The sequence below is a fragment of the Poecile atricapillus genome, chromosome 14, assembly GCF_030490865.1.
Source record: "Poecile atricapillus isolate bPoeAtr1 chromosome 14, bPoeAtr1.hap1, whole genome shotgun sequence".
NCBI lineage: Eukaryota > Metazoa > Chordata > Aves > Passeriformes > Paridae > Poecile > Poecile atricapillus.
Window position 1 is genome coordinate 2,716,870 of NC_081262.1, and position 19,102 is coordinate 2,735,971.

The 19,102-nt window shown below is 46.7% G+C and overlaps 1 protein-coding gene across 1 annotated transcript in view; it reads right to left on the reverse strand.

Annotated features, from left to right (window-relative positions):
• The window catches only part of DNAAF8 (dynein axonemal assembly factor 8), an 88,676-nt gene that overhangs the window by 42,631 nt on the left and 26,943 nt on the right, over positions 1-19,102 (reverse strand). The window contains exons 11-15 of the mRNA XM_058849950.1: positions 18,174-18,365; positions 15,596-15,751; positions 11,132-11,326; positions 2,691-2,807; positions 232-376 (exon numbers count right to left, since the gene is read on the reverse strand). Coding sequence (XP_058705933.1) covers positions 232-376; positions 2,691-2,807; positions 11,132-11,326; positions 15,596-15,751; positions 18,174-18,365 — 805 coding nt within the window. The remainder of the gene's footprint in view (positions 1-231; positions 377-2,690; positions 2,808-11,131; positions 11,327-15,595; positions 15,752-18,173; positions 18,366-19,102) is intronic.

Below are 19,102 nucleotides of genomic sequence, written 5' to 3' on the forward strand. Positions count from 1 at the left end.
GTTTGAGACTCAGCAACATATCAAGGGTTAAAAATTCAGCTCATGGATATTCAACACCGGGAATAGAAAGAAACAATCAAAGCTATTCTATAATTTCTTTTGGGGAAGATAGGGGAACTGATAAAACAACCCTCATGCAAATCTGACTCTCCCCACCCTTCCCCTCAGTGCATTTACAGATCTGTGCCTTCCTCAGCACCATGGGAGCTCTGGAGGAGAAGCAGAGCTCACCTGAGCTGGAGAGCAGCAGCTCCTGCCCGGGGTAGAGCAGGCGGAGGCCGCAGACATCCAGCCCAGAGCCCAGCAGCAGCTGCAGGGTGTGATGGGTCTCCAGGGGGCTTCGGAAGAGATCCTCAAACAGCAACACCATGGCAACCTGGACAGCCAGAGGAAAACATGGAAAAATGAGGGAAATGCTCCCAAGCCCACCACAAGCTCAGAGCTGCAGCCCTGCTGCTCACCTGCAGTTCCCAGGATGGGTCTGCACTGCCAGAGCTACAGAGAGGCTTGGGTTTGGTTTGTGTTCATGTGCAGTTTACACAGAAGGCTCTTGGCTTTGAGCTACATCCCAACTAGCAATGATAATTTGAATTTAATCTATTTCTGCTGATATAACTCTGCCTTTTGTCACATAAACCTACTAGTAAAAAACTGCAAGGCCTCTGGGGCAGAGCCCACAGTGCATCCCTTCTGCTGTTAACTTTGTGCAGTACCATTTGCCCATCTTTCTGGATGACTCAATATTAATAGACCAACTGGTTGTGTGTCTAAACCTTTAACAGCAAAAAATCAACACTAAAAAAATATCAAAAGGCAAACACATCATTGGTACTGCCCCAAATTTACATTTCAGAGTCTTCTTTACCAGCCTAATCCACTTCAGCCCATCCTGGCACGTAGAAAGACTCACACCAACACGTTCTGAATGTTTATACCCCAAAGGGAAGTAGATTATTATCATTTTCCCCATTGGAGAAATAAATTGTTTTAAAAAGCAAGGGCTTTATGACAGGGAGTTGTGTGGCTCTGTGGATAATAAATTGTCTAGCTGGGGATCACACAAGCTGATTTTCTGGCCCCAAATTTGGGCATGGTTCTCTTGGATGTTGAGCAGCTCAAGGATTTCCCCAGCTCAAGGTTTATGGCTGCAGCAAACGCCAAATGAATCCATCACTACTGGACACTTGAAATGAAATGCTACTGCCCCATAAAGACATTATGAGGCTTTACCATCATGATAAATGAAGATAGAAATTTATTCAAATCATATAAAAGTGGTCTAATTAGGAATAAAAGCTCCATTTCCTTGTGTTTGTCTAGCTCAAGCTCTCCTGCTATTAACCCAGTACTCACAGCAGGCAGTAAGGAAGGATTTTCCTGTAGCTGCTCTGAGTCCCTGGGGCTGCCTGGGCTTGGGGCCAGCTGTGATAACAGAGCCATCCAGCACAGGGAAGCCTCAGGAGTGCCAGTCTCCCCCTTCCTCAGGAGCCTGGAACTTGGCTTTGCTCTCCACTGAAACTTGGTTGAGTTGTGCCTGGCCTGATCTCAGACATCACCAATTCTGGCCACTGCCTGAACCCTTGGTCTTGTCACTGGGGACTCCCACCTGCAGTGCTGTGCCCAGTTCTGGGGCCACCCACACAGGAGAGATGTTGGCCTGCTGGAGAGAGTCCAGAGGAGGGCACAGAGATGCCTCAAGGGCTGGAGCCCCTCTGGAGCCAGGCTGGGAGAGCTGGGGGTGCTCACCTGGAGAGGAGAAGGCTCCAGGGACACCTCAGAGCCCCTTCCAGGGCCTAAAGGGGCTCCAGGAGAGCTACAGAGGGACTTGGGACAAGGGATGGAGGGACAGGACACAGGGAATGGCTTCCACTGCCAGAGGGCAGGGCTGGATGGGATATGGGGAAGGAATTGTTCCCTGAGAGGGTGGGCAGGCCCTGGCACAGGGTGCCCAGAGAAGCTGTGGCTGCCCCTGGATCCCTGGAAGTGTCCAAGGCCAGGCTGGACAGGGCTTGGAGCAGTCTGGGACAGTGGAAGGTGTCCCTGCCATGGCAGGGGTGGCACTGGATGGGCTTTGAGGTCCCTCCAACCCAAACCAGTCTGTGGCTTTGTGGCCCTTGGCTGATCCCCATTACTGCTGCTGGCCCTGTCCTGCTCCTCCCAACAATTCATTTCACAGGGGTGAGGTCCTGAACATTTTGTGCTGCACTCCTAACCAAGAGCTAACTGAAGTCACTTTAACCTTCTCTTCTCCTGGGGTGGAATAATACAATTACTCTCTACTTGTTCACAAAGCACACACAGTTACTGAAGGCTGGGCAGAACCTTCAGAAATTTCTTAGAATGTTTCTGAGCCCAAGTTTAATCAAAGTTGTGCTGTTTGCTGACTTACAGTCAAGTGGTTTCAGGTTATCAACATTTTGTCTACTCTTACAGATTTGCACCTGGTTGGTAGCAATTTCTCCAACCCACACATTTCAAAGTTTAATCTTCTGCAGCTCAGAGCAATCAGCACATCAATACTGATGACATAAAATACTCAGCTGATATATTTAGGTCTGAGTGAAAAATACTTCAAGATCAGTATTTGTATCAAAGCTCTAGATTGAAATATTCCAGGGCACTTAATTGTCTCTCAGTGTCCCCCCTCAGCCCCCAGGTGAGGAAGGAGGGGGTTGTTTGTTGTTCTTTACCTCGGTGTCTGTGTCTCTGCAAGCCTCCATGGCACTGCTGTCAGGGAAGTGTTTGTCATCACTCTCAACTGTCTGCCAGTAAAATCCCTTTGGCACTGCAAACGCCTTCTCCACTGCCTGAAATGCACAAAGGACAGCTCACACTTCCATGTTATCCTAAAATAAAGCAGGACAAACCAGGATCTTACAGCCACAGAGCACACCAGGATGCAGCTGATGGACTAAACTCAGCCCAGTGTTGTTAATTTATATAATTTGCTTTCTTGCAACTCTTCCAGTAGCTCCATTTAATTGATATCCCAAGAACATGGATCTGAAACTGCTTCCCAAGAGCCTGAGCATTCCCAGGGTCCAGCCCCAACATGCAGAGCACCCAGGGACATCACCAGGAGCTGCATCCATCAGCTGAGACCTCAATTCTCCAGGACTGTGCTGAGCACTCAGCAGAAAAGGGCTCTGTGAAAGCAATGCTCTAATTAACCAATCAAATGGAAGGGTAGGGAAGGGGTTGCATGAACTTCTACATGCCTGTAGCCAAAATAGCACATTTCTCCTGTGCTCATGTCACCACAAGTGACACATAGCTGTAAGGCTCATCGTGCCACATCCTCATGGACAGGCAAAAAACTGCATTTTAGGCCACAGCTGGACACAAGCACAGCATTTCCCAGGCTCAGCACCTTATTTTGTTTCTCATCCATTTTCTGGGCAGCCAAGCAAGCAACCTGTACAAGTGCAAGTGTAAGGATGTGTCACTCAGGAGAATGTGCTGTGCTTGCACGCTCTGTAAGCAAGGCCAGGGACAAAGGCAACTCTTGAAAGTCATGTTTGTTTGGTTTGAACATTCCAGAAATATGGATGCATTTAGGCAGAGTTCACAGTGGCTGGGAATCATTCCAGGGACGAAGGAAAAAAAAATAGTCACTTTTAAAACACAGGCTCAGGTGTAGCTCAAAGAGGCTTCACTACTTTTAAGGGCTCTACTTTGATTTACAGCAGGTGTTAATTTGTCCTCAGCTCATGTGGACTGACCTTTTCAAAAACAGAAAAAGAAATTAATTTTCAACGTGGTCTCATCAGGACTTTTATGATGGAGAGAAAAGGGGCTAACCCTGCATGGAGAAGCATCCACTCTGCATTATGAGCTCCATATAATGCTGTTTAATTGTGTAATCACCTGAGAGATTTTGGGTGTGCTGCCTAGCAAATGATAGGCACTTCAGAGCATTCCACAAATGTTTCAAAGTAACGACCAGAAAATGAAATTCATTTCAATATTAAAACCCCTCTGACAACTGCCTTTCCACTTCAGTAACCTTTTGTGTTGTGTCCTTCCTCTGTTTCCTGTGCTTCATGAGATATTTGCCTGAAAGCAGAACTGGGGATTTCACTTTTCACCCCATTTCAGTCAAATCAACTGCACCAAACCAAGGGCTTTGGCATCTCCCAGTGGATCTGTCCATTCTGTCCTGCAATCCATCATTCCCCAGCCTCCACTGCTGATATTACATTTATTTGCTGTGGAAAATATCATCAGAGGAAAAGTAGATTTAAGGGAAAGGGATCTTCCCCATTTCCAGTGCATGATGCCAGCTCCCATCTGCAACAGTGGCACAGTGCAATGAGCCCAGACAGGCCCCACAAAGAGGGAACACAGCAAAATCCCAGTTTCCTATTTCTTCCAGCTGCTCCTTGAACAAACCTCATGTCTGTGAATGTTCAAGAAGGAAAAGAAGGGAAAAATGTGGTCAAATCAACACCAGCCTCTATTTCCATAGAAACCTTCAGGATAATCATCCAGCTCCAGGACACAGGGTGGAAAATCCAAGGGTGTAAACTGTGGCTCCATGGTGATCCCAGGATGCTGCTCCAAGAGCCACAAATCATCCAGCTCCAGGACACAGGGTGGAAAATCCAAGGGGAGCACCCTGGTGTAAGCTGTGGCTCCATGGTGATCCCAGGATGCTGCTCCAAGAGACACAGCAGGGGTGTGGCCACACCTGGGAAGCAAAGCCTGTGGGAATTGCTCCTGTCATCTGCCACATTTATTTTCCAACAGCCAACCTGAATGGGAGTTCACAAACCAACAGAAAATGGAGCTTGAAAAGTCATATTTCTCCCAGGAAATACTTCTCCTCATGTGCAGGATGAGCACCCTGCTTTGTCCAGCCTGGCTAAAATGTCCCAGTGGAGAGCTCCTGACACAGCCCTCCTATGCCATCAGCAGGAAAAAACAGGGAGAAAGTCACTTTCCCTGTGATGTAGGAGAGAATTGCATGGAGACAGTTGTTCTAATACTGAGCTGAGCCCTTTTGGACACAAAAAGAGAGAGGGACCCTCTGCAGGAGCCTTTCTCCTACTGAAATAACTTGGACACATTTCTGTTTATGATACTTCAGTGCTACTTTGAATGTTCTACAAGAAGGTAGGTGTGAGAATTGTATTGGTTTCACCTCAGGGCTGGTTCCTCTCACTCCTCCAACATCACAGCAGCTGAAAATCCTTTCCCAAGCCTATGGAAGCATCAGCTCTGAGTGCTGACCTGTCCCCTGGTGGGAGGAGAGGACACTCCCCAAACCCTGCAGAATGGTGGAGAGGCAGCCCAGCCTTTGATCCTTAGCTGAAAACACTTCTCCAGTGAGGCTCTGAGCCTGTACCAACCTCCCATCTCCTGGGAAAAGCCTTATCCCAGGGAGGAAGGTTCCCTGCACTCAGCCAGCAGCAGCTGCACATCCCCAGGGATATCCTGACTTCTGCTGTGACACGTTTCAAACCCCAGACTCACAGAACCATAACCATCCCCATGTGTGTCTGCAGGGCTTCTAACAGCACTGCCATCCTCTCCATCCACACTGCCACGAGCAGGATGAGCAGGGAGGGAGGCCACATCCTTAAACTCCAGGTTTTAGTTATTCCTCTTTGCCAATTTATCCTTATTTGGTTTGGGTGACAAATTCCAGCTTCTGCTACCTTAAGACACTGGAAAAGACTACTTTGTGCCACAGCTAGGATTGAACACACACCAATTCTTCCAAAAGCATTTAAAAGAAACCCCAAGCTCCTGCTTAGTTTCAGATAATATCACCCAGATGCAGGCAGACAGTTCCGGGAAGGAGACTCACAGGAGAACAAAAATGTGCCATAAAATCCTCAGCAGAAAGAAGAAGAAGAATAAGCACATTTCAGAGACTGGAGCTGCAGCAAAGCCATGAATATTTAACTGTCACACAGAAATATGACCAAGCCCGTGATCCCCTCTTCGTGCTTACAGAGTTTTCTGTTCCCATCTCTGTCAACAAAGGAAGAGCTTTTGCTGTCAGGTGATCTGAGAGAGTCTTTTAAGTTGCAAGGAGTCTTCCAGGCTGTTCCCAGCCCCAGCAGGAAAACAGAAACTGCAGGAAGCATCCCCATGTACTCCACAATCTCATCTCCTCACACACAAGGCAAAGATCTGCTCAGCCATTATCTCTGTGAGACAACACCAGACTCCTGGAGAAGGATTCTGCACTCCCAGGAGCTGCAGAGCCAGGAGGGAGCTCTGTGCTGAGGTCACCTCTCGCTGCCAGCCCTGCTGAGCACATCAGGGGCAGCAGGGAAAGCACTTCTCTCTCTCAGCAAGGCTCATGTCTGATGTGATTCACCAAATCCTGCCCTTGAATGAGGCAGCATCACTCTCAAACTCTTCTCTCGCTGCTGCTGTGTGCAGGAGCAGTTTTCCTGGTAAAATCCAGATTAACACAATGTTGAGTGTGTTCCCTGCACATCTTCCCTCCCCACTGTGCATGTTCTCTTCAGATGGCTACAGAATTTAGTACAGGAAAGTGGAGGCACCACAGGAGGAGCCCAGGCAGCAAAAAAGTCTGGGATAGAGAGGGCTCATCAAGGAAGACATGCAGTTCTGGTGACTATTGCAGGCAGTTTGAAATGGATCTCACTTCTCCTTGTTCCCCTTCTGGATTGGGAAGGGGATGTCTTAAACCACAGAATGAGAGAGTAGCTCCCAGCCTTTGTGCCCATCAGCACTAATGGCAAAGCACAGGAGCTCGAGAATTCTTTAAAGCTGCTCTTTTCAGGAATAATGGATGATAAAAGTGATGGACACAATCTAAATGTGAGCTGTCCAATTTTAGGAAGAATGAAAACCTGTAATGTTTTATTCCCCTTCAAGCTGTGCCTTCACCTCTGTGCCAGCTCTGGTAGACATCAGCGTAGTCCTTCCTCCTTCTAAAGGTCACGTTTTTTTATTTACAAATGCCAGTTGCTGCCTGAACTCCTGGCTCCATGAAAATAAATGCCAGACTCCAGCAGGATTCATTCAGCCAGGGCCAGGATGTCACCTTCTGCTTCCTGAAGATACAGCCATGCAGCTATTCTGGGCTGCAGCTATGGATTATTTTCTATAAATGTAAATAGATGAAGTCCCAGGACAAACATTTCTCCCCCAGACAAGCCTTATCCATGTGGAATCACCAGCCCCATGTGCTCTCACCCAAGCTGTTGGTACAACTTGAGCAGGCTGCACAGCAGGCTCAGGGTACCAGCCAGGCAAGACCTGACTCTTTTCACTAATTCAGATAAAGACAAGCCACAGGAAATATTTGAAAGCAAAGGGCAGGATGAACCTGTCCTTTTGAACCTTCTGCTCTACAGCTTCAGCCTGGATGTCCCAGAGCAGAGTTCTGGGCTCCATGGCTGGCACTGCCAGGGCTGCTTTGGTGTGCCCATGAGGAGGAGCTGTCCTGGGTGTTTTATCCCTCCCTAATGCCCATTTCAGCTGCACAACAATCAAATCCTTCAAGCTTTGGATGAGGAAAGCACAGCCCTGGGCTGTGAACTAAATCTGGGAGCTCACAGCAATGTGGGGATCAGGTCTGGGAGCTGAGCAAATTGTGCTGCTCTCCAGGGAGCTCTGGCAGCACCTCCATCCCAAACCATGGCCCAGCTTGGGTGCTGCTCACACAGCATGAAATGAGAAAGAACACATGGGGCAATAACCCCAAATCAGACCAGCACAGCCCCTGAAGCACAGCAAACCCCAGTTCTGCAGTTTGGGATGTGTGAAAGGCAATGCCCACACAGCCACGGGTGAAAGGCTGATGTGGCAATGAGCAGCATTCACTGAGCACACCTCCCTCAGCACTGAAATTGAAAGAAGTTACAGCAAAAGAGAGTGGAAGATGCTGAAGGCAACTCAGCAGGGCCAAGGCCATGGTGCTTGTCAGTGAAATAATGTCACAGCACTCAGAGTCTGAACTCAGAGAGCTCACAGCGTTCTCACTGAGCTCATGCTGAAACACAGACTCACAGACATGAAAAGATCCTCTGGAAGTGCCTGCCACTCCCTCTTCAGAGGCTGCACACACAGCTTGGGAATCTCAGCTCTAAATCTGTGCCTCAAGTGCACAGAGCAACAAGTGCTGCATCCAGGGCTGCTTTTCCACAGGGACTTCAAACTTCAGCAGCAATGTCCAGCTCTTCATGTATCCAACATGGTTAGTTCAGAATTTGAAATAAAATATTCAACTTTCAAAGCTTGTGTGTGTGAGAGCTCCTATGGCAACACAGTTAACACCAACTCCAGCAGGAAAAGCCCAAAAATCTGAAATTCCACATGAAAGAACTGCTCTACTTTCTGCCAGCCCCTGCCACACATCCACCTTGCTGTTTGGTCAGTCTGTGCTGCTGGACATTTTTAGCAGGATTGGGTAACAATATCAGGGAAAATTAAATTCCCTGGACCCAGTTCTGGAATTCTTACCCACAATTAGCCAGAAAACAAAACAAAACAAAAAAACCAAAACAGGAGTGCTTTGCTTAAGCAAAAAGTAAGGAGGAAACTTTGTGTAGACTTGCATTTAATCACTACTATTTCAAAAACCTACACAAATTTTGTGTCAGAGCAGGGGAGCTGCTAAAGGAGCAGCACAAGGGGAGCTGATCACCAGGAGGTGCAACAAAATTCAATTTTCTGGAACTTAAAGTAAAAAAATCTCCTTCACTTTGGCTTAGGAACATCTGTGGACAGAGGAGGGATGGAGGTTTCCCTTCTTCCTAAAAACCTCCCTGAAAATGTTGCTATGCCCTGATTCCTGTGTCCTGGCACCTGCACAGGTTGGGAGCTCAAGGACATGCTCTGGAAGACAACCATCAAGGGCTTCACCTTTTGGGAAAATGTCCCAACATCCAGAAAAACTGAGGGAGAGGAAAAGAATTCCAGAATTGGACCAAAGAGACTGAGGAAAAGCAGCATCAACACTGGCTCTGTGTGTGTCTTCTGTATCCCTCAGGTGAATGTTTGCATCCTGTGGCTTGGCAGCAGAAAGTACTTTTATTTTATGCTAAAATGAAGAAATCCTCTTTCTGCTGACAGGGGACCTTGCAGTTAACAGCTTCCACAGGGATGTTGTCACTCCCAGCCCAAGCTGGGCTTTAATGACTGCATTGTGATCTGCTGCTCCTATCAGGAGTGAATTGCTGCAGGTTAATAGGCTGGTTGCACAGCACTCGTAAAAATACCTCCAAAAACCAGCACAGGCAAAGAAATCTGTTTGGGGTCCAGAATAGGCAGAAAATCCAGCAGACAAATTGACTGAAAACAAGACATTGGCTCATGCACTAATAAACAAAAAGCATAAGGTTATTACAATTACTGCTGGCAATTGCTCCCCTGATCACACACAGAGCTGCTTAGTACACAACAGCTTCCCTCTCCCTCCATTTCTACACAATTTTTCCACCATCCTGCCAGGATTTCTCTCTCAGACTCTGATCTACCTGGAGCAAAGGCAGGGATTCACTGCATGCTCCTCCAACACGTGGGTTCTTTGGGCTGCTTAGTCTTGTACACACTTCTCAAAAGAAATACAAATGTACAACAAGCAAAGCATGGATCACTGGCCTTGTACCAAACCTTCAGACCAAAGAAGTTAAAAGAATGTGATACTGAGTTTTCTAAGCTGCACTTTTTGGTTGTATTTTAATGACACTTGGGAACATTCTCTGTTGGTAGCACTTTGCAGAGCTCCAGGGCAGACATCAGGGTGAGCTGCTGCCTGCTGAGAGCGTGGCTCATTGAGCCCTGCTCTGGAAATCATCCTTGCTGCCTCTAACCAGCTGTGAAAATGTGGCTGTCCCACCCTGGCAGTGTCCAAGGCCAGGCTGGACAGGGCTTGGAGCAGCCTGGGACAGTGGAAGGTGTCTCTGTCCACGGCAGGGGGTGGCACTGGATGGGTTTTGAGGTCCCTCCCCACCCAAACCATGCTGTGATTCCATAACTCTGTGAAAAAGCCACAACACACAGGGGTCTCAGCCTCACTCAGGCCTGGGGGGCACAGAGCACTTGAACTTGGGAAGAGAATGTGGTTTTTAAATCGACATCATGTTTTCCACGGCATCAAGGCAAAGATCCACCCCCAGAAAGCACCTGCTATCATGCTGTTCAATCCTAATGATTTATAATTCCCCTAATAAGGGATTTGCATAAAAGCCCTGGCTCTTTCAAATGATGTCTTATTTTATGCCTTAAAAGCACAGAGCAGATTTATCTTTTACGAGTACGTCAGACTCTTTACAGCTCCTGCTTCTGCTTGAAAGCCACAGTGACTGCAAATCAACAACACTAAGCCTCCTTTTCCTGCACACAAGTGGGATAAACCTTTAGGCAAATTGCTAAGTGCACTGCTAAACCCCTAAGCTTTCATGGCATTGATTCTCACAGAGTCATAGTAATCCCCAAATCTGGTTGAAATGGCAGAAAAGTTCTCATGCTGCATCATTTTCAAAATTAAAACTTCATTGTGAACAAGAATTGCAGGCTTTGCTATTCCCTGGAATTATGTCTCAAGGGTTTTGTTCATCTAAAAATATTGGGAAAAGACCAAATATTGTCCAAAGGCTGGTGCTGTTGTGAGAAAGAAATAAACAAAACATTCCCCCAAAAGGTATAGAAATCAGGTCATATTATGTGCTGGTTTGAAAATCCACTCTAAATATTTACACCAAGGTAGGAAAGGCTGGTAGAGGCCTAAAAGCAGCATTGGATGCCCTCAAGGAATAAATTCCCCCAGTTAGTAAAAAGAATTCTTGCAACATTTCATTCATTTGTTATGGAGCACTTGCTAATCTGACAGAAGTGAAAGGTTAATTATTATTCTGTTTATGGACAGCAGTGAGTGCTCCTGCAGACATTTCCAGGCAGGCAAGACATTGGAAGCACTTGATTTGGAGAGGTGCTGTGTCCTTGTAGCTCACACAGTTCCCTGTGTATATCCACAGATATTAAAATCACAGAACGCAATATTCTGATATTGGAAGCATTTGTTTTCAAACTCTGTTTAAATCCTGTGCTAAAGCAAATCAGAATATCTGTTAACACTGGAAAAATAATTTTTACTGGACCTGATCAAAAAATGACCAGAAGTCCAAGCATTTCTGTACAGTACCTGAGGGTCAGGATTAACAGCAGTGATGTTACTGAGCAGGACAGAGGGAATTCCAGGAAGAAGTGGGCACAGCTGGTTTTGGAAGTGACTGGCCAGTTCATCTTTCCACCAAATAAGATCTGGAAGCCATGTAGAGGTCAGAAATGCAGAAACTGTCTGGTAAAACCTGGATGCTCCCTGGAGATGTTCTGCAGCCTGTAAAGAGCCAGTGGTTAAAAAGCTTTGGTGAAGGTTTCAGAAACTCTGTCTGTACCTTGCACCTGCAGCAGCTCCTCCTCTGTCCATGGCCATCCCAGACTCCAGTTGCACACAGCTGCCCTCAGATTCTCCAAACCAACCCCTGGTGTGACACCCAAACCCCCACACCCTTCAGCCCATGCTCATGCCATCCATCTGCTCACAAACCCTGCTCCAAAGCACATCCCACCACACTCAGAGGGGAAGGAAAGCCCATAAACAGAACCCTAATCCAGCCCAATACAATGAGACTTAACTGCCAAAGGATTTCTTAGGGATCTAAATGAAAACAGTTGTTAGTGCCCCATCCCTGGAAGTGTTCAATGCCAGGGTGCAGAGAACACTGAGCAATCTGGTCTGGTGGAAGCTGTCCCTGCCCATGGCAGAGAGTTGAAATCAGATGACCTTTAAGGTTCCTTCCAACCCAAACCATTCTGTGATTTTTTTTAAGACTGAGGCTAATATTAATACTGATACATTAATATTGACTACTGCACTGCTAAACCACAGTTTTCCATCATTTAACCTCCCCTCTAAGCCTCATTGTTCTTTAGGTTGATTCTTAATTAGCAGGACTTTCAGAGAACAAAACCAGTGACCTCAAGGAGACTTAATCACATATTAACAGACTCAACAATTGTGCAGAACATCTTCTCTCCATCAGTTACTCGAGGGAAGTGAAGGTCCTGCTCTGGCCTCACCTCAGGTCTGGGGCAGTTGTGGGTGCCACATCATCAGAAGGATCTAAAGCTGTTGGAGAGTGTCCAGAGGAGGGACATGGGCATGGGGAAGGCTCTGAGGAGCAGCTGAGGCACTTGGATTGTTCAGCTGGAGAAGGAGACTGAGGGCAGAGCTCAGCAGGGGCTGCAGCTCCTCCCGAGGGGCAGCTCCGGTCTCTGGGACAGGGACAGGAGCAGGGAACGGCTGGAGCTGGGCCAGGGCAGGCTCAGGCTGGAGATCAGGGAAAGGTTCTTCCCCCAGAGGTGCTGGCACTGCCCAGGGAATGGGCACAGCCCCGAGGCTGCCAGGGATGCCCAGGGTGGGGCTGTTTGGTGTCTGTGCAGGGCAGGAGCTGGACTGGATGATCCCTGTGGGTCCCTCCATGCTCTGGATATTCAGGATATTCAGGATATTCCATTATTCTGTGATTATTGCACCTAAAAAGTGAAGCTCAAGGAGGAAAACCCCAAATCAAAGGACAGAGGCTGGAAGCTCCTCTGAGCCACAGGAGAATGAAGTGATGGAGGTGCAGAGAGAGGAGCCCCAGAGCTCCACACAGGGCCAGTGGGATAACTGGGAATGCCTGGGAGATTGTTAGAGCAGAGCCTGTACAAATCTAATTCCCATCAGACATGCCTGGAACTGCAGCCTGTCTATCAGCACACAGGGATTACAGGAGCTGAGTGTTCCAGCATTTGTTCTGACAACAAGAAACCAAAACCAGGCAGAGATGCTGAAATCTGCCTCACTTCTAGCAGCTGTTTGGAGGAGGACAGAAATAAAACCACCCTGAACTACCCCCCCCAAAAACTGATAAAAATGAGAGGAAACACAGCAGAACCACTGGATATAGGAATAGATGCCATCTCAGCTGAATAAGCCAAAAGACTTCTTGATGTGCTAAGAACAGGAGCTTTTGTCTGGAGAAGCCACTATTATTAGTCTAGTTATAACTATTATACCTTGGGACAGAGAACTAGAGTGTGATAAATAATAAAAGATACACAGATAACAGTGAAATGGCCAATAAATAAGAAACTGATGGCACAGAGCCCCCTTTTGGGACTGAAAATGGACTCTGGGCTCTACACATTAATATTAAAATATCATTTGTCATCATGGTTAACATTTACACATACCTGGTCTTTTTTGCATAATCCAAAAAAAGTAACTTAAAGTCTCCCTAAATTCTTATGGCAAACAGATGTAACAAAGGCACCTGGAAACCAAATCATATTTTAAAGGTAAGCCCTGAAAAGTGTCTCTTTGTGCCCACAGGAGACAACTGGAACCAGAACAAGTAAGAGCCCCAACAGGGTTTTGTTTTTCAATTCAGCCACTGAGAACTTGCACATTGAGAGGACAGTGAGAGACTGAGGCCTGCAGTGTGAAGAATAAAGTCCACATTTCTCTCCACAGTAGCTGAAGCTGCCCAAGGGCAGGAACAGGGAGAGATTTGCTGTCATTTTCCTTCTCTCTGCTGGGGCTGACATCCCAACTTCTGTTGGTCCTCCCAGCTCTGATCTCTGCTGGGGGAAGCAGCAGCTCTACAAATGCCTCAGGAAAGAAAGATTGACACAAGTCAGTGCCACCACAAAGACAGAGCCTCTAATGAGGGAGAGGAAATCTAAGTCCTGCTTGGAAGAGCTGCCCCCAACACCTGAAATGTCACTGCTGAGAACAGAGCTGAGCTCAGAAGTTTTTCATGATGAGGGTGAGGAGACCCTGGCCCAGGGTGCCCAGAGAAGCTGTGGCTGCCCCTGGATCCCTGGAAGTGTCCAAGGCCAGGCTGGATGGGGTTTGGAGCAGCCTGGGATAGTGGAAGGTGTCCTGGCTTCTTGCAGGGATTTGCACTGGATGGCCTTGAATGGCCTCTTCCAATCCAAACCATTCTGTGATTCCATGGTAAGGACTGGAAAAACAGCACAGTTTGTTCCACCAGGTTGTCATTTAACCCTTCCCAGCTCCACTCAGGGCAGCCTGAGCCCACAACTCCAAAAGTTCATTCAATTCTGTAACCCTGGGGACATACTTTGAGCATCAGCAGTGCTCAGTAATTTTGGTGCTTTGGCCAAGCCCTCAGCTGGAATCAGCAGAGAGCAGGTCAGGCTCTGTCCCTCACTTGCTTTGCTCCACAGAGGAAACACTTTGAATTCAATTGCCTTGGGCAGGAACCAACACCAAGTCCTTGTCCAGTCCAGCAGAGCCTGGTCTCATCAGCCTCTGCCCAGGGCTGCTCAATCACCAATGGAAAAGCTGCTCATTGTTTTGGGCTGGGTTGTTCTGGTAGTGTTTTAATCATGACATTTGGTGCCAGCATCCATCATTTATCTTCAGGAGCTCTGGAGCTGTCAAACTCCAGGTTTTGTGATACAACATGGGAAATGCAATCTTTGCTGCTCCCAGGCAGCAGCTGCAAGTGGAGAACACTTGCTGCAGCTGAGGAGGGGATGCTGAAGTGTGTTTTAAAAACATGTTCACACATCCTGTTCCATTTAGGCTCCCCATGGTGTGGCCAGCAGGTAAAATAGCTGGGAATGAAGCAGGAAAAAATAGAGTAGAAAATCCACTACCAGCTCACTGAAACCACAAAAGCTGCTTTGAGCCACCTGAGAGGAATTCAGCAGCCTCAGCAAAGCACAGGGCAGCACCTCAAAGGTTCCTCAGCCACAGAACAGTTATTCAAGCAAGTGACTCCCAGAAGATCTGGGGGTTCTGGCTCCCCACATCCACCTGGCCTCACTTCCCAGCAAGAGTCACCCACATTGCTCAGATAAAATAGGTATTTACACCAGGCAAGAGGAGCAATACTGCCTAAAAAGGTGTCTCAAAGAAAAGAAAAAAAAAAAACAAGAATAATTTTTTATTTTTCTCCAAAAAAGACAGAGGTAGAAGATACTCCAACCTGTATCAAATCAGCTCTGTGAAAAACAGAACCAACAGAGCAGAGCCAAGAGCTGCAATTTCAGAGCTCTGCTGTGTTCAGGACAGGAGTTCATATCATGTCATATGTGCCACCTGCATGTGCTAAATTTCCAGCCTGTGTGCAAGACCTTCCAGTTTTATTGCACAGCTCAGGCTCAAGGGCCCACTAAAATGGAGGGTTCAGGCTCAGGTCCTGCTTCCAGACCTCAACTCCTGGTAGCCAAATAAAAATAACTCTTCCTCCTATGCCACACTCTTTGCACGGTTAAAATAAAGGAGGAAAAACCATTATAGGTGCCAAAAGATGTGTCTCCTCCAAATCCAGCCAGATTTCTGCAGTGTGAGGTTCCAGCTAATGAGCAATTGAGAAAAAATGATGCAACAGAGAGCTGGTTTGTGGTGTGCACATGATCTAAATGCAGAATAACTGAGGACAGCTTGGGCTGGCAATCAGCTGTAAGCAATCCTTCAGTTCCACAGGCTGGGCTGTTCCCCCATCCCCATCTGGGCAGCTCTGACACTGCTCTGTCCTGCCTCACTGCCCTGCTTGCACAACTACCAGGTGTAAATGCTGCTACTCACTGGTGACTCGTGGCTCCAGGGGCAGCTCTGGGCTGAAGGTTCCTCTGGTGCCACCAGGCAGGCATAGAGGGCCAAGCCTTCCTCTCTCCAGGCCTGCTGCAGCCCCACCACCTCAAATGGAGCTTTGGGGCCATCCTTCCTCTTCACAGGAGGCACCTGGAAATACATTGGAACACAATTCTATTTTTAGATGGACTGAAGAAAACCCTTTATCTTGCTCTGTTGCTTTTGAGTAGAGCCCCACAACAACCCAGGGAGCACTCTGCTTTGATTAGTAGATTAGCTGTGGTTTAGCCAGTAGAAAAATCAATAAAGATCAAATTAAATAGGAATAACACATTGCTTTTGATAAGCCATAGGATTTATTTTCTCAATGAGGACTTGCAAGCTCTGACTTCCACCAGTTTGAAGCAGAATTCACATTATTTTCTGTCAAGGCTGCCCAGAATGTTCCTGTCACAGCAGCACCGTGTGTGCCTTTATCAGTGACAGTGAAATCAACCCAATCTCAGCTCACAAATCCATCCAAAGGGATGATGCCATTCCAAGAGACTGCTGCAGGCTTCCCTAAGAAGCCCTTCACTAATAGCCCAAACCCCATCAATCCCCATCCTGTGAATCCCCTTTTATTTGGGCTGAGGTGATTTCTTTTTCATGGATTTTTTTTGTGCACATATGTGTGGGAGGCAAACATTCTATTTTCCAGTTTATAGATCTGATTTAAACCAAAAAGGATAAAAAGTGACTTCTGCAACCCCAAGACATAAATTATTTTTGTGAATATCAGTTTAGATCGAGGGAGAAGGTTCCAGTAGGACAGACTCTGCCTTGGCTCTTTAGGTTGCTCAAAGTCAGATGAAACATAATCCACTTTAACATGCAGAATACATGAAAATCTTGATTATAAGTCAGAAAAGAGAGAGTAGAGACACTTGAAACAGCCTGGGAAGGCCCTGGGATGCTGCAAAATGTTCAGGGCAGCTGGTGAAACGGGGCAGAAAACTCTGGGGCAGTCAGACACAGAGAATCAGCAAATTGAGGAGAAAGGAAAAGCAGAGTAACCTGATCCAGAACATGCTCTGGATGGAAAGAAAAGCAAGTCTGAGCTACAGGACTGTAATTCCCTCCCAGGGTTCTGGTGGATACAGAAACTCCAAGTCTTGTTCTGCTGGTTTTCCATCACCAGTCTCTAGGTGCATCATCAGCTCTATTTACTGCACATATAGCCCCAAACCATTTACAGGCAGATAAAGGACTTTAAAAATATGTTTTTAACACAGGGCAAAGGCTGGACTTTGAAACTGCTGCACAGCTCAGCTGGATCACTCAAAACACCAGCACCAAGTCCTCCTGCTTGATTCCCATGGGGAATTCTGCACCATCCAGAGGACCACTGCTCCCACCTGGCAGCATCCATCACATCTCCAATGGAATCAGTAAGGATATACTGATTTACACAAGCCAGCCAATGGAATTGCATGGATTACCAGATGAGAATTTGGTCTAAAAATGCCTTGACATTTCCAATTCTTTCAGTGAAAGAAATGCAAACTTTTCCATTGCTATCCAACAGCCATTTCAGAGCCTGTGTAGAATAAATTGGTGGATTTTACCCCAGTTTTTCTTGGGCACAAAGTCCATCTGAACATCTGACCCCACACCCAGCAGAGTGACTCAGCCCTGGAAGCTGAGGTACCCTTTCAGGCTCTGAGAGAACTGCTACAAGTCAGAGCTCAGGTTTTTGTGGTTTTTTTAATGGGAATAACACAAGGGAAGAGAGCTCACACTGCAGCTGGTCACAAGCTAACGAGTCTGAATGGAAAATTCAGGATCCAGGGCTGTTCCAGTGGCAATTTTCATTAGCACTCAACTAACACTAAAGAATGTTAGCAATGTTTTAATGCAAGCACGAACATCATTAACAATTAATTGTGTTTAAGTGGAGTTTAAGTGATTTAAAAGCCTGGCTGCTCAGAGTGAAATCTACCTTGACTGCGTGGATCACTATTGGTATTCCAGAGCCTTTGCCAGGGAAAAGAATAAGGCCACTGAGCAGGGTGGGAAGGAAAAATATACATTGGGGAAGAAAAATACACTGTTTTCCCTAGGGAATAAAGGGTAATATGGATGGGAAGGAAAGAGGATGGGGTGATTTCTTTAGAGGAGAAAAACATGTGAACCAAAGGACAATGAAGGCAGCCCCTCACTTGTTCACAGCACTCTTGACTATCAGGAAGGGTCTGTTCTTACCCAGAAGCGGTGAAAAACAGGAACCTGTGTCCATTGCCAAATATAAAACCTAACACCCAGCAGCCACTTTCAACAACTGAAAATCTGGCTCAACAATTTTTCACTTCTTTTTCACTTCACATAAACTCCAGGCACAACCCAGCTCCACTGACTCCAGCGAGACTTTTATTTACAGACTCTGAGGTGAATTAGAACATAATTTCCACTTTGTTCAGCCACTGTTTTGTAGCTGTTAGAGGGGAAAAAGGAGATTTCAAGAGTGATTGTGTATTCACTGGAGGTCCAAACACAGCCCTCATCACCTTTTGTGCCAGGTCACTGCACTCACCAGGGACAGCAGCCACGCCACCAGGGCCTGGTAGATGTTGGCTGCTCCCAGCACCTTGTCAGGCAGCTGCCCCTCACACTGATCCGTGGCCACTTGGCCACAACTTGCCAGCCAAATGGTCATCAGCAGCACCTCCTTCTGCACTCTGTGGGATCCAGGCAATGTGTCAATAGCTGGCAAAAAAGAGGCTTCCTGTCAAGAAAAAAAAAAAAAAGATAGTATTAAAATGAAAGTCACTCGGATTACTGGAAGTGTATTCATCATCAGGAATTAATTACATTCATTGCCATCACAGGAGGGGCATTTAACACCCAGAGAGCATTTATCAAAGAGGGAGAATGAGCCATAAAAGCCAGGTTGTTCCATCAGTGACACCTGCCTGAGCACTGCAGGTTTTCTTGGACAGCTGTCACCTGGCTCCTCATTTAGTCACACACTGCCTGGTGAATGGAAGGTTAACACAGTCACAGCTGGAAAAGTGTGATTGAATTTATTCTGTATTCAAGACTCAGTGTTTGGGGTTTTTTTTTAATCACTGAAAAGCCTTCAAACAAGCTTGATAGTGTGAAAGCTCATTATTTTCTGCTTCACCTAACATCCCTCATTTCAGAGATGATGTCACAGTTAAGGGAACTCACCTCCTTTCTTTACTTCAGCATTGATAGTACTGAATTAGTTATTTAGGTTATTTGGGATGCAAATTCCCTCTCCTTTAAGAGAACTGTTCAAGACACAACTTCAAGCTTGAACTGTGGTACTTACAACTTCTTTTCCTTCCACAGATGCAGCAGCTGTAATTATTGGCTGGCTTGTTCTTCCTATCTATATTCAACTTGCTGCCCCTGACATTTCCTTGGTAAATTAACCAGCAAGTCCCTAAAATCCCAAAGATTCTCCAGTACTGCTCCTCAATAGTTACAATCACAGAA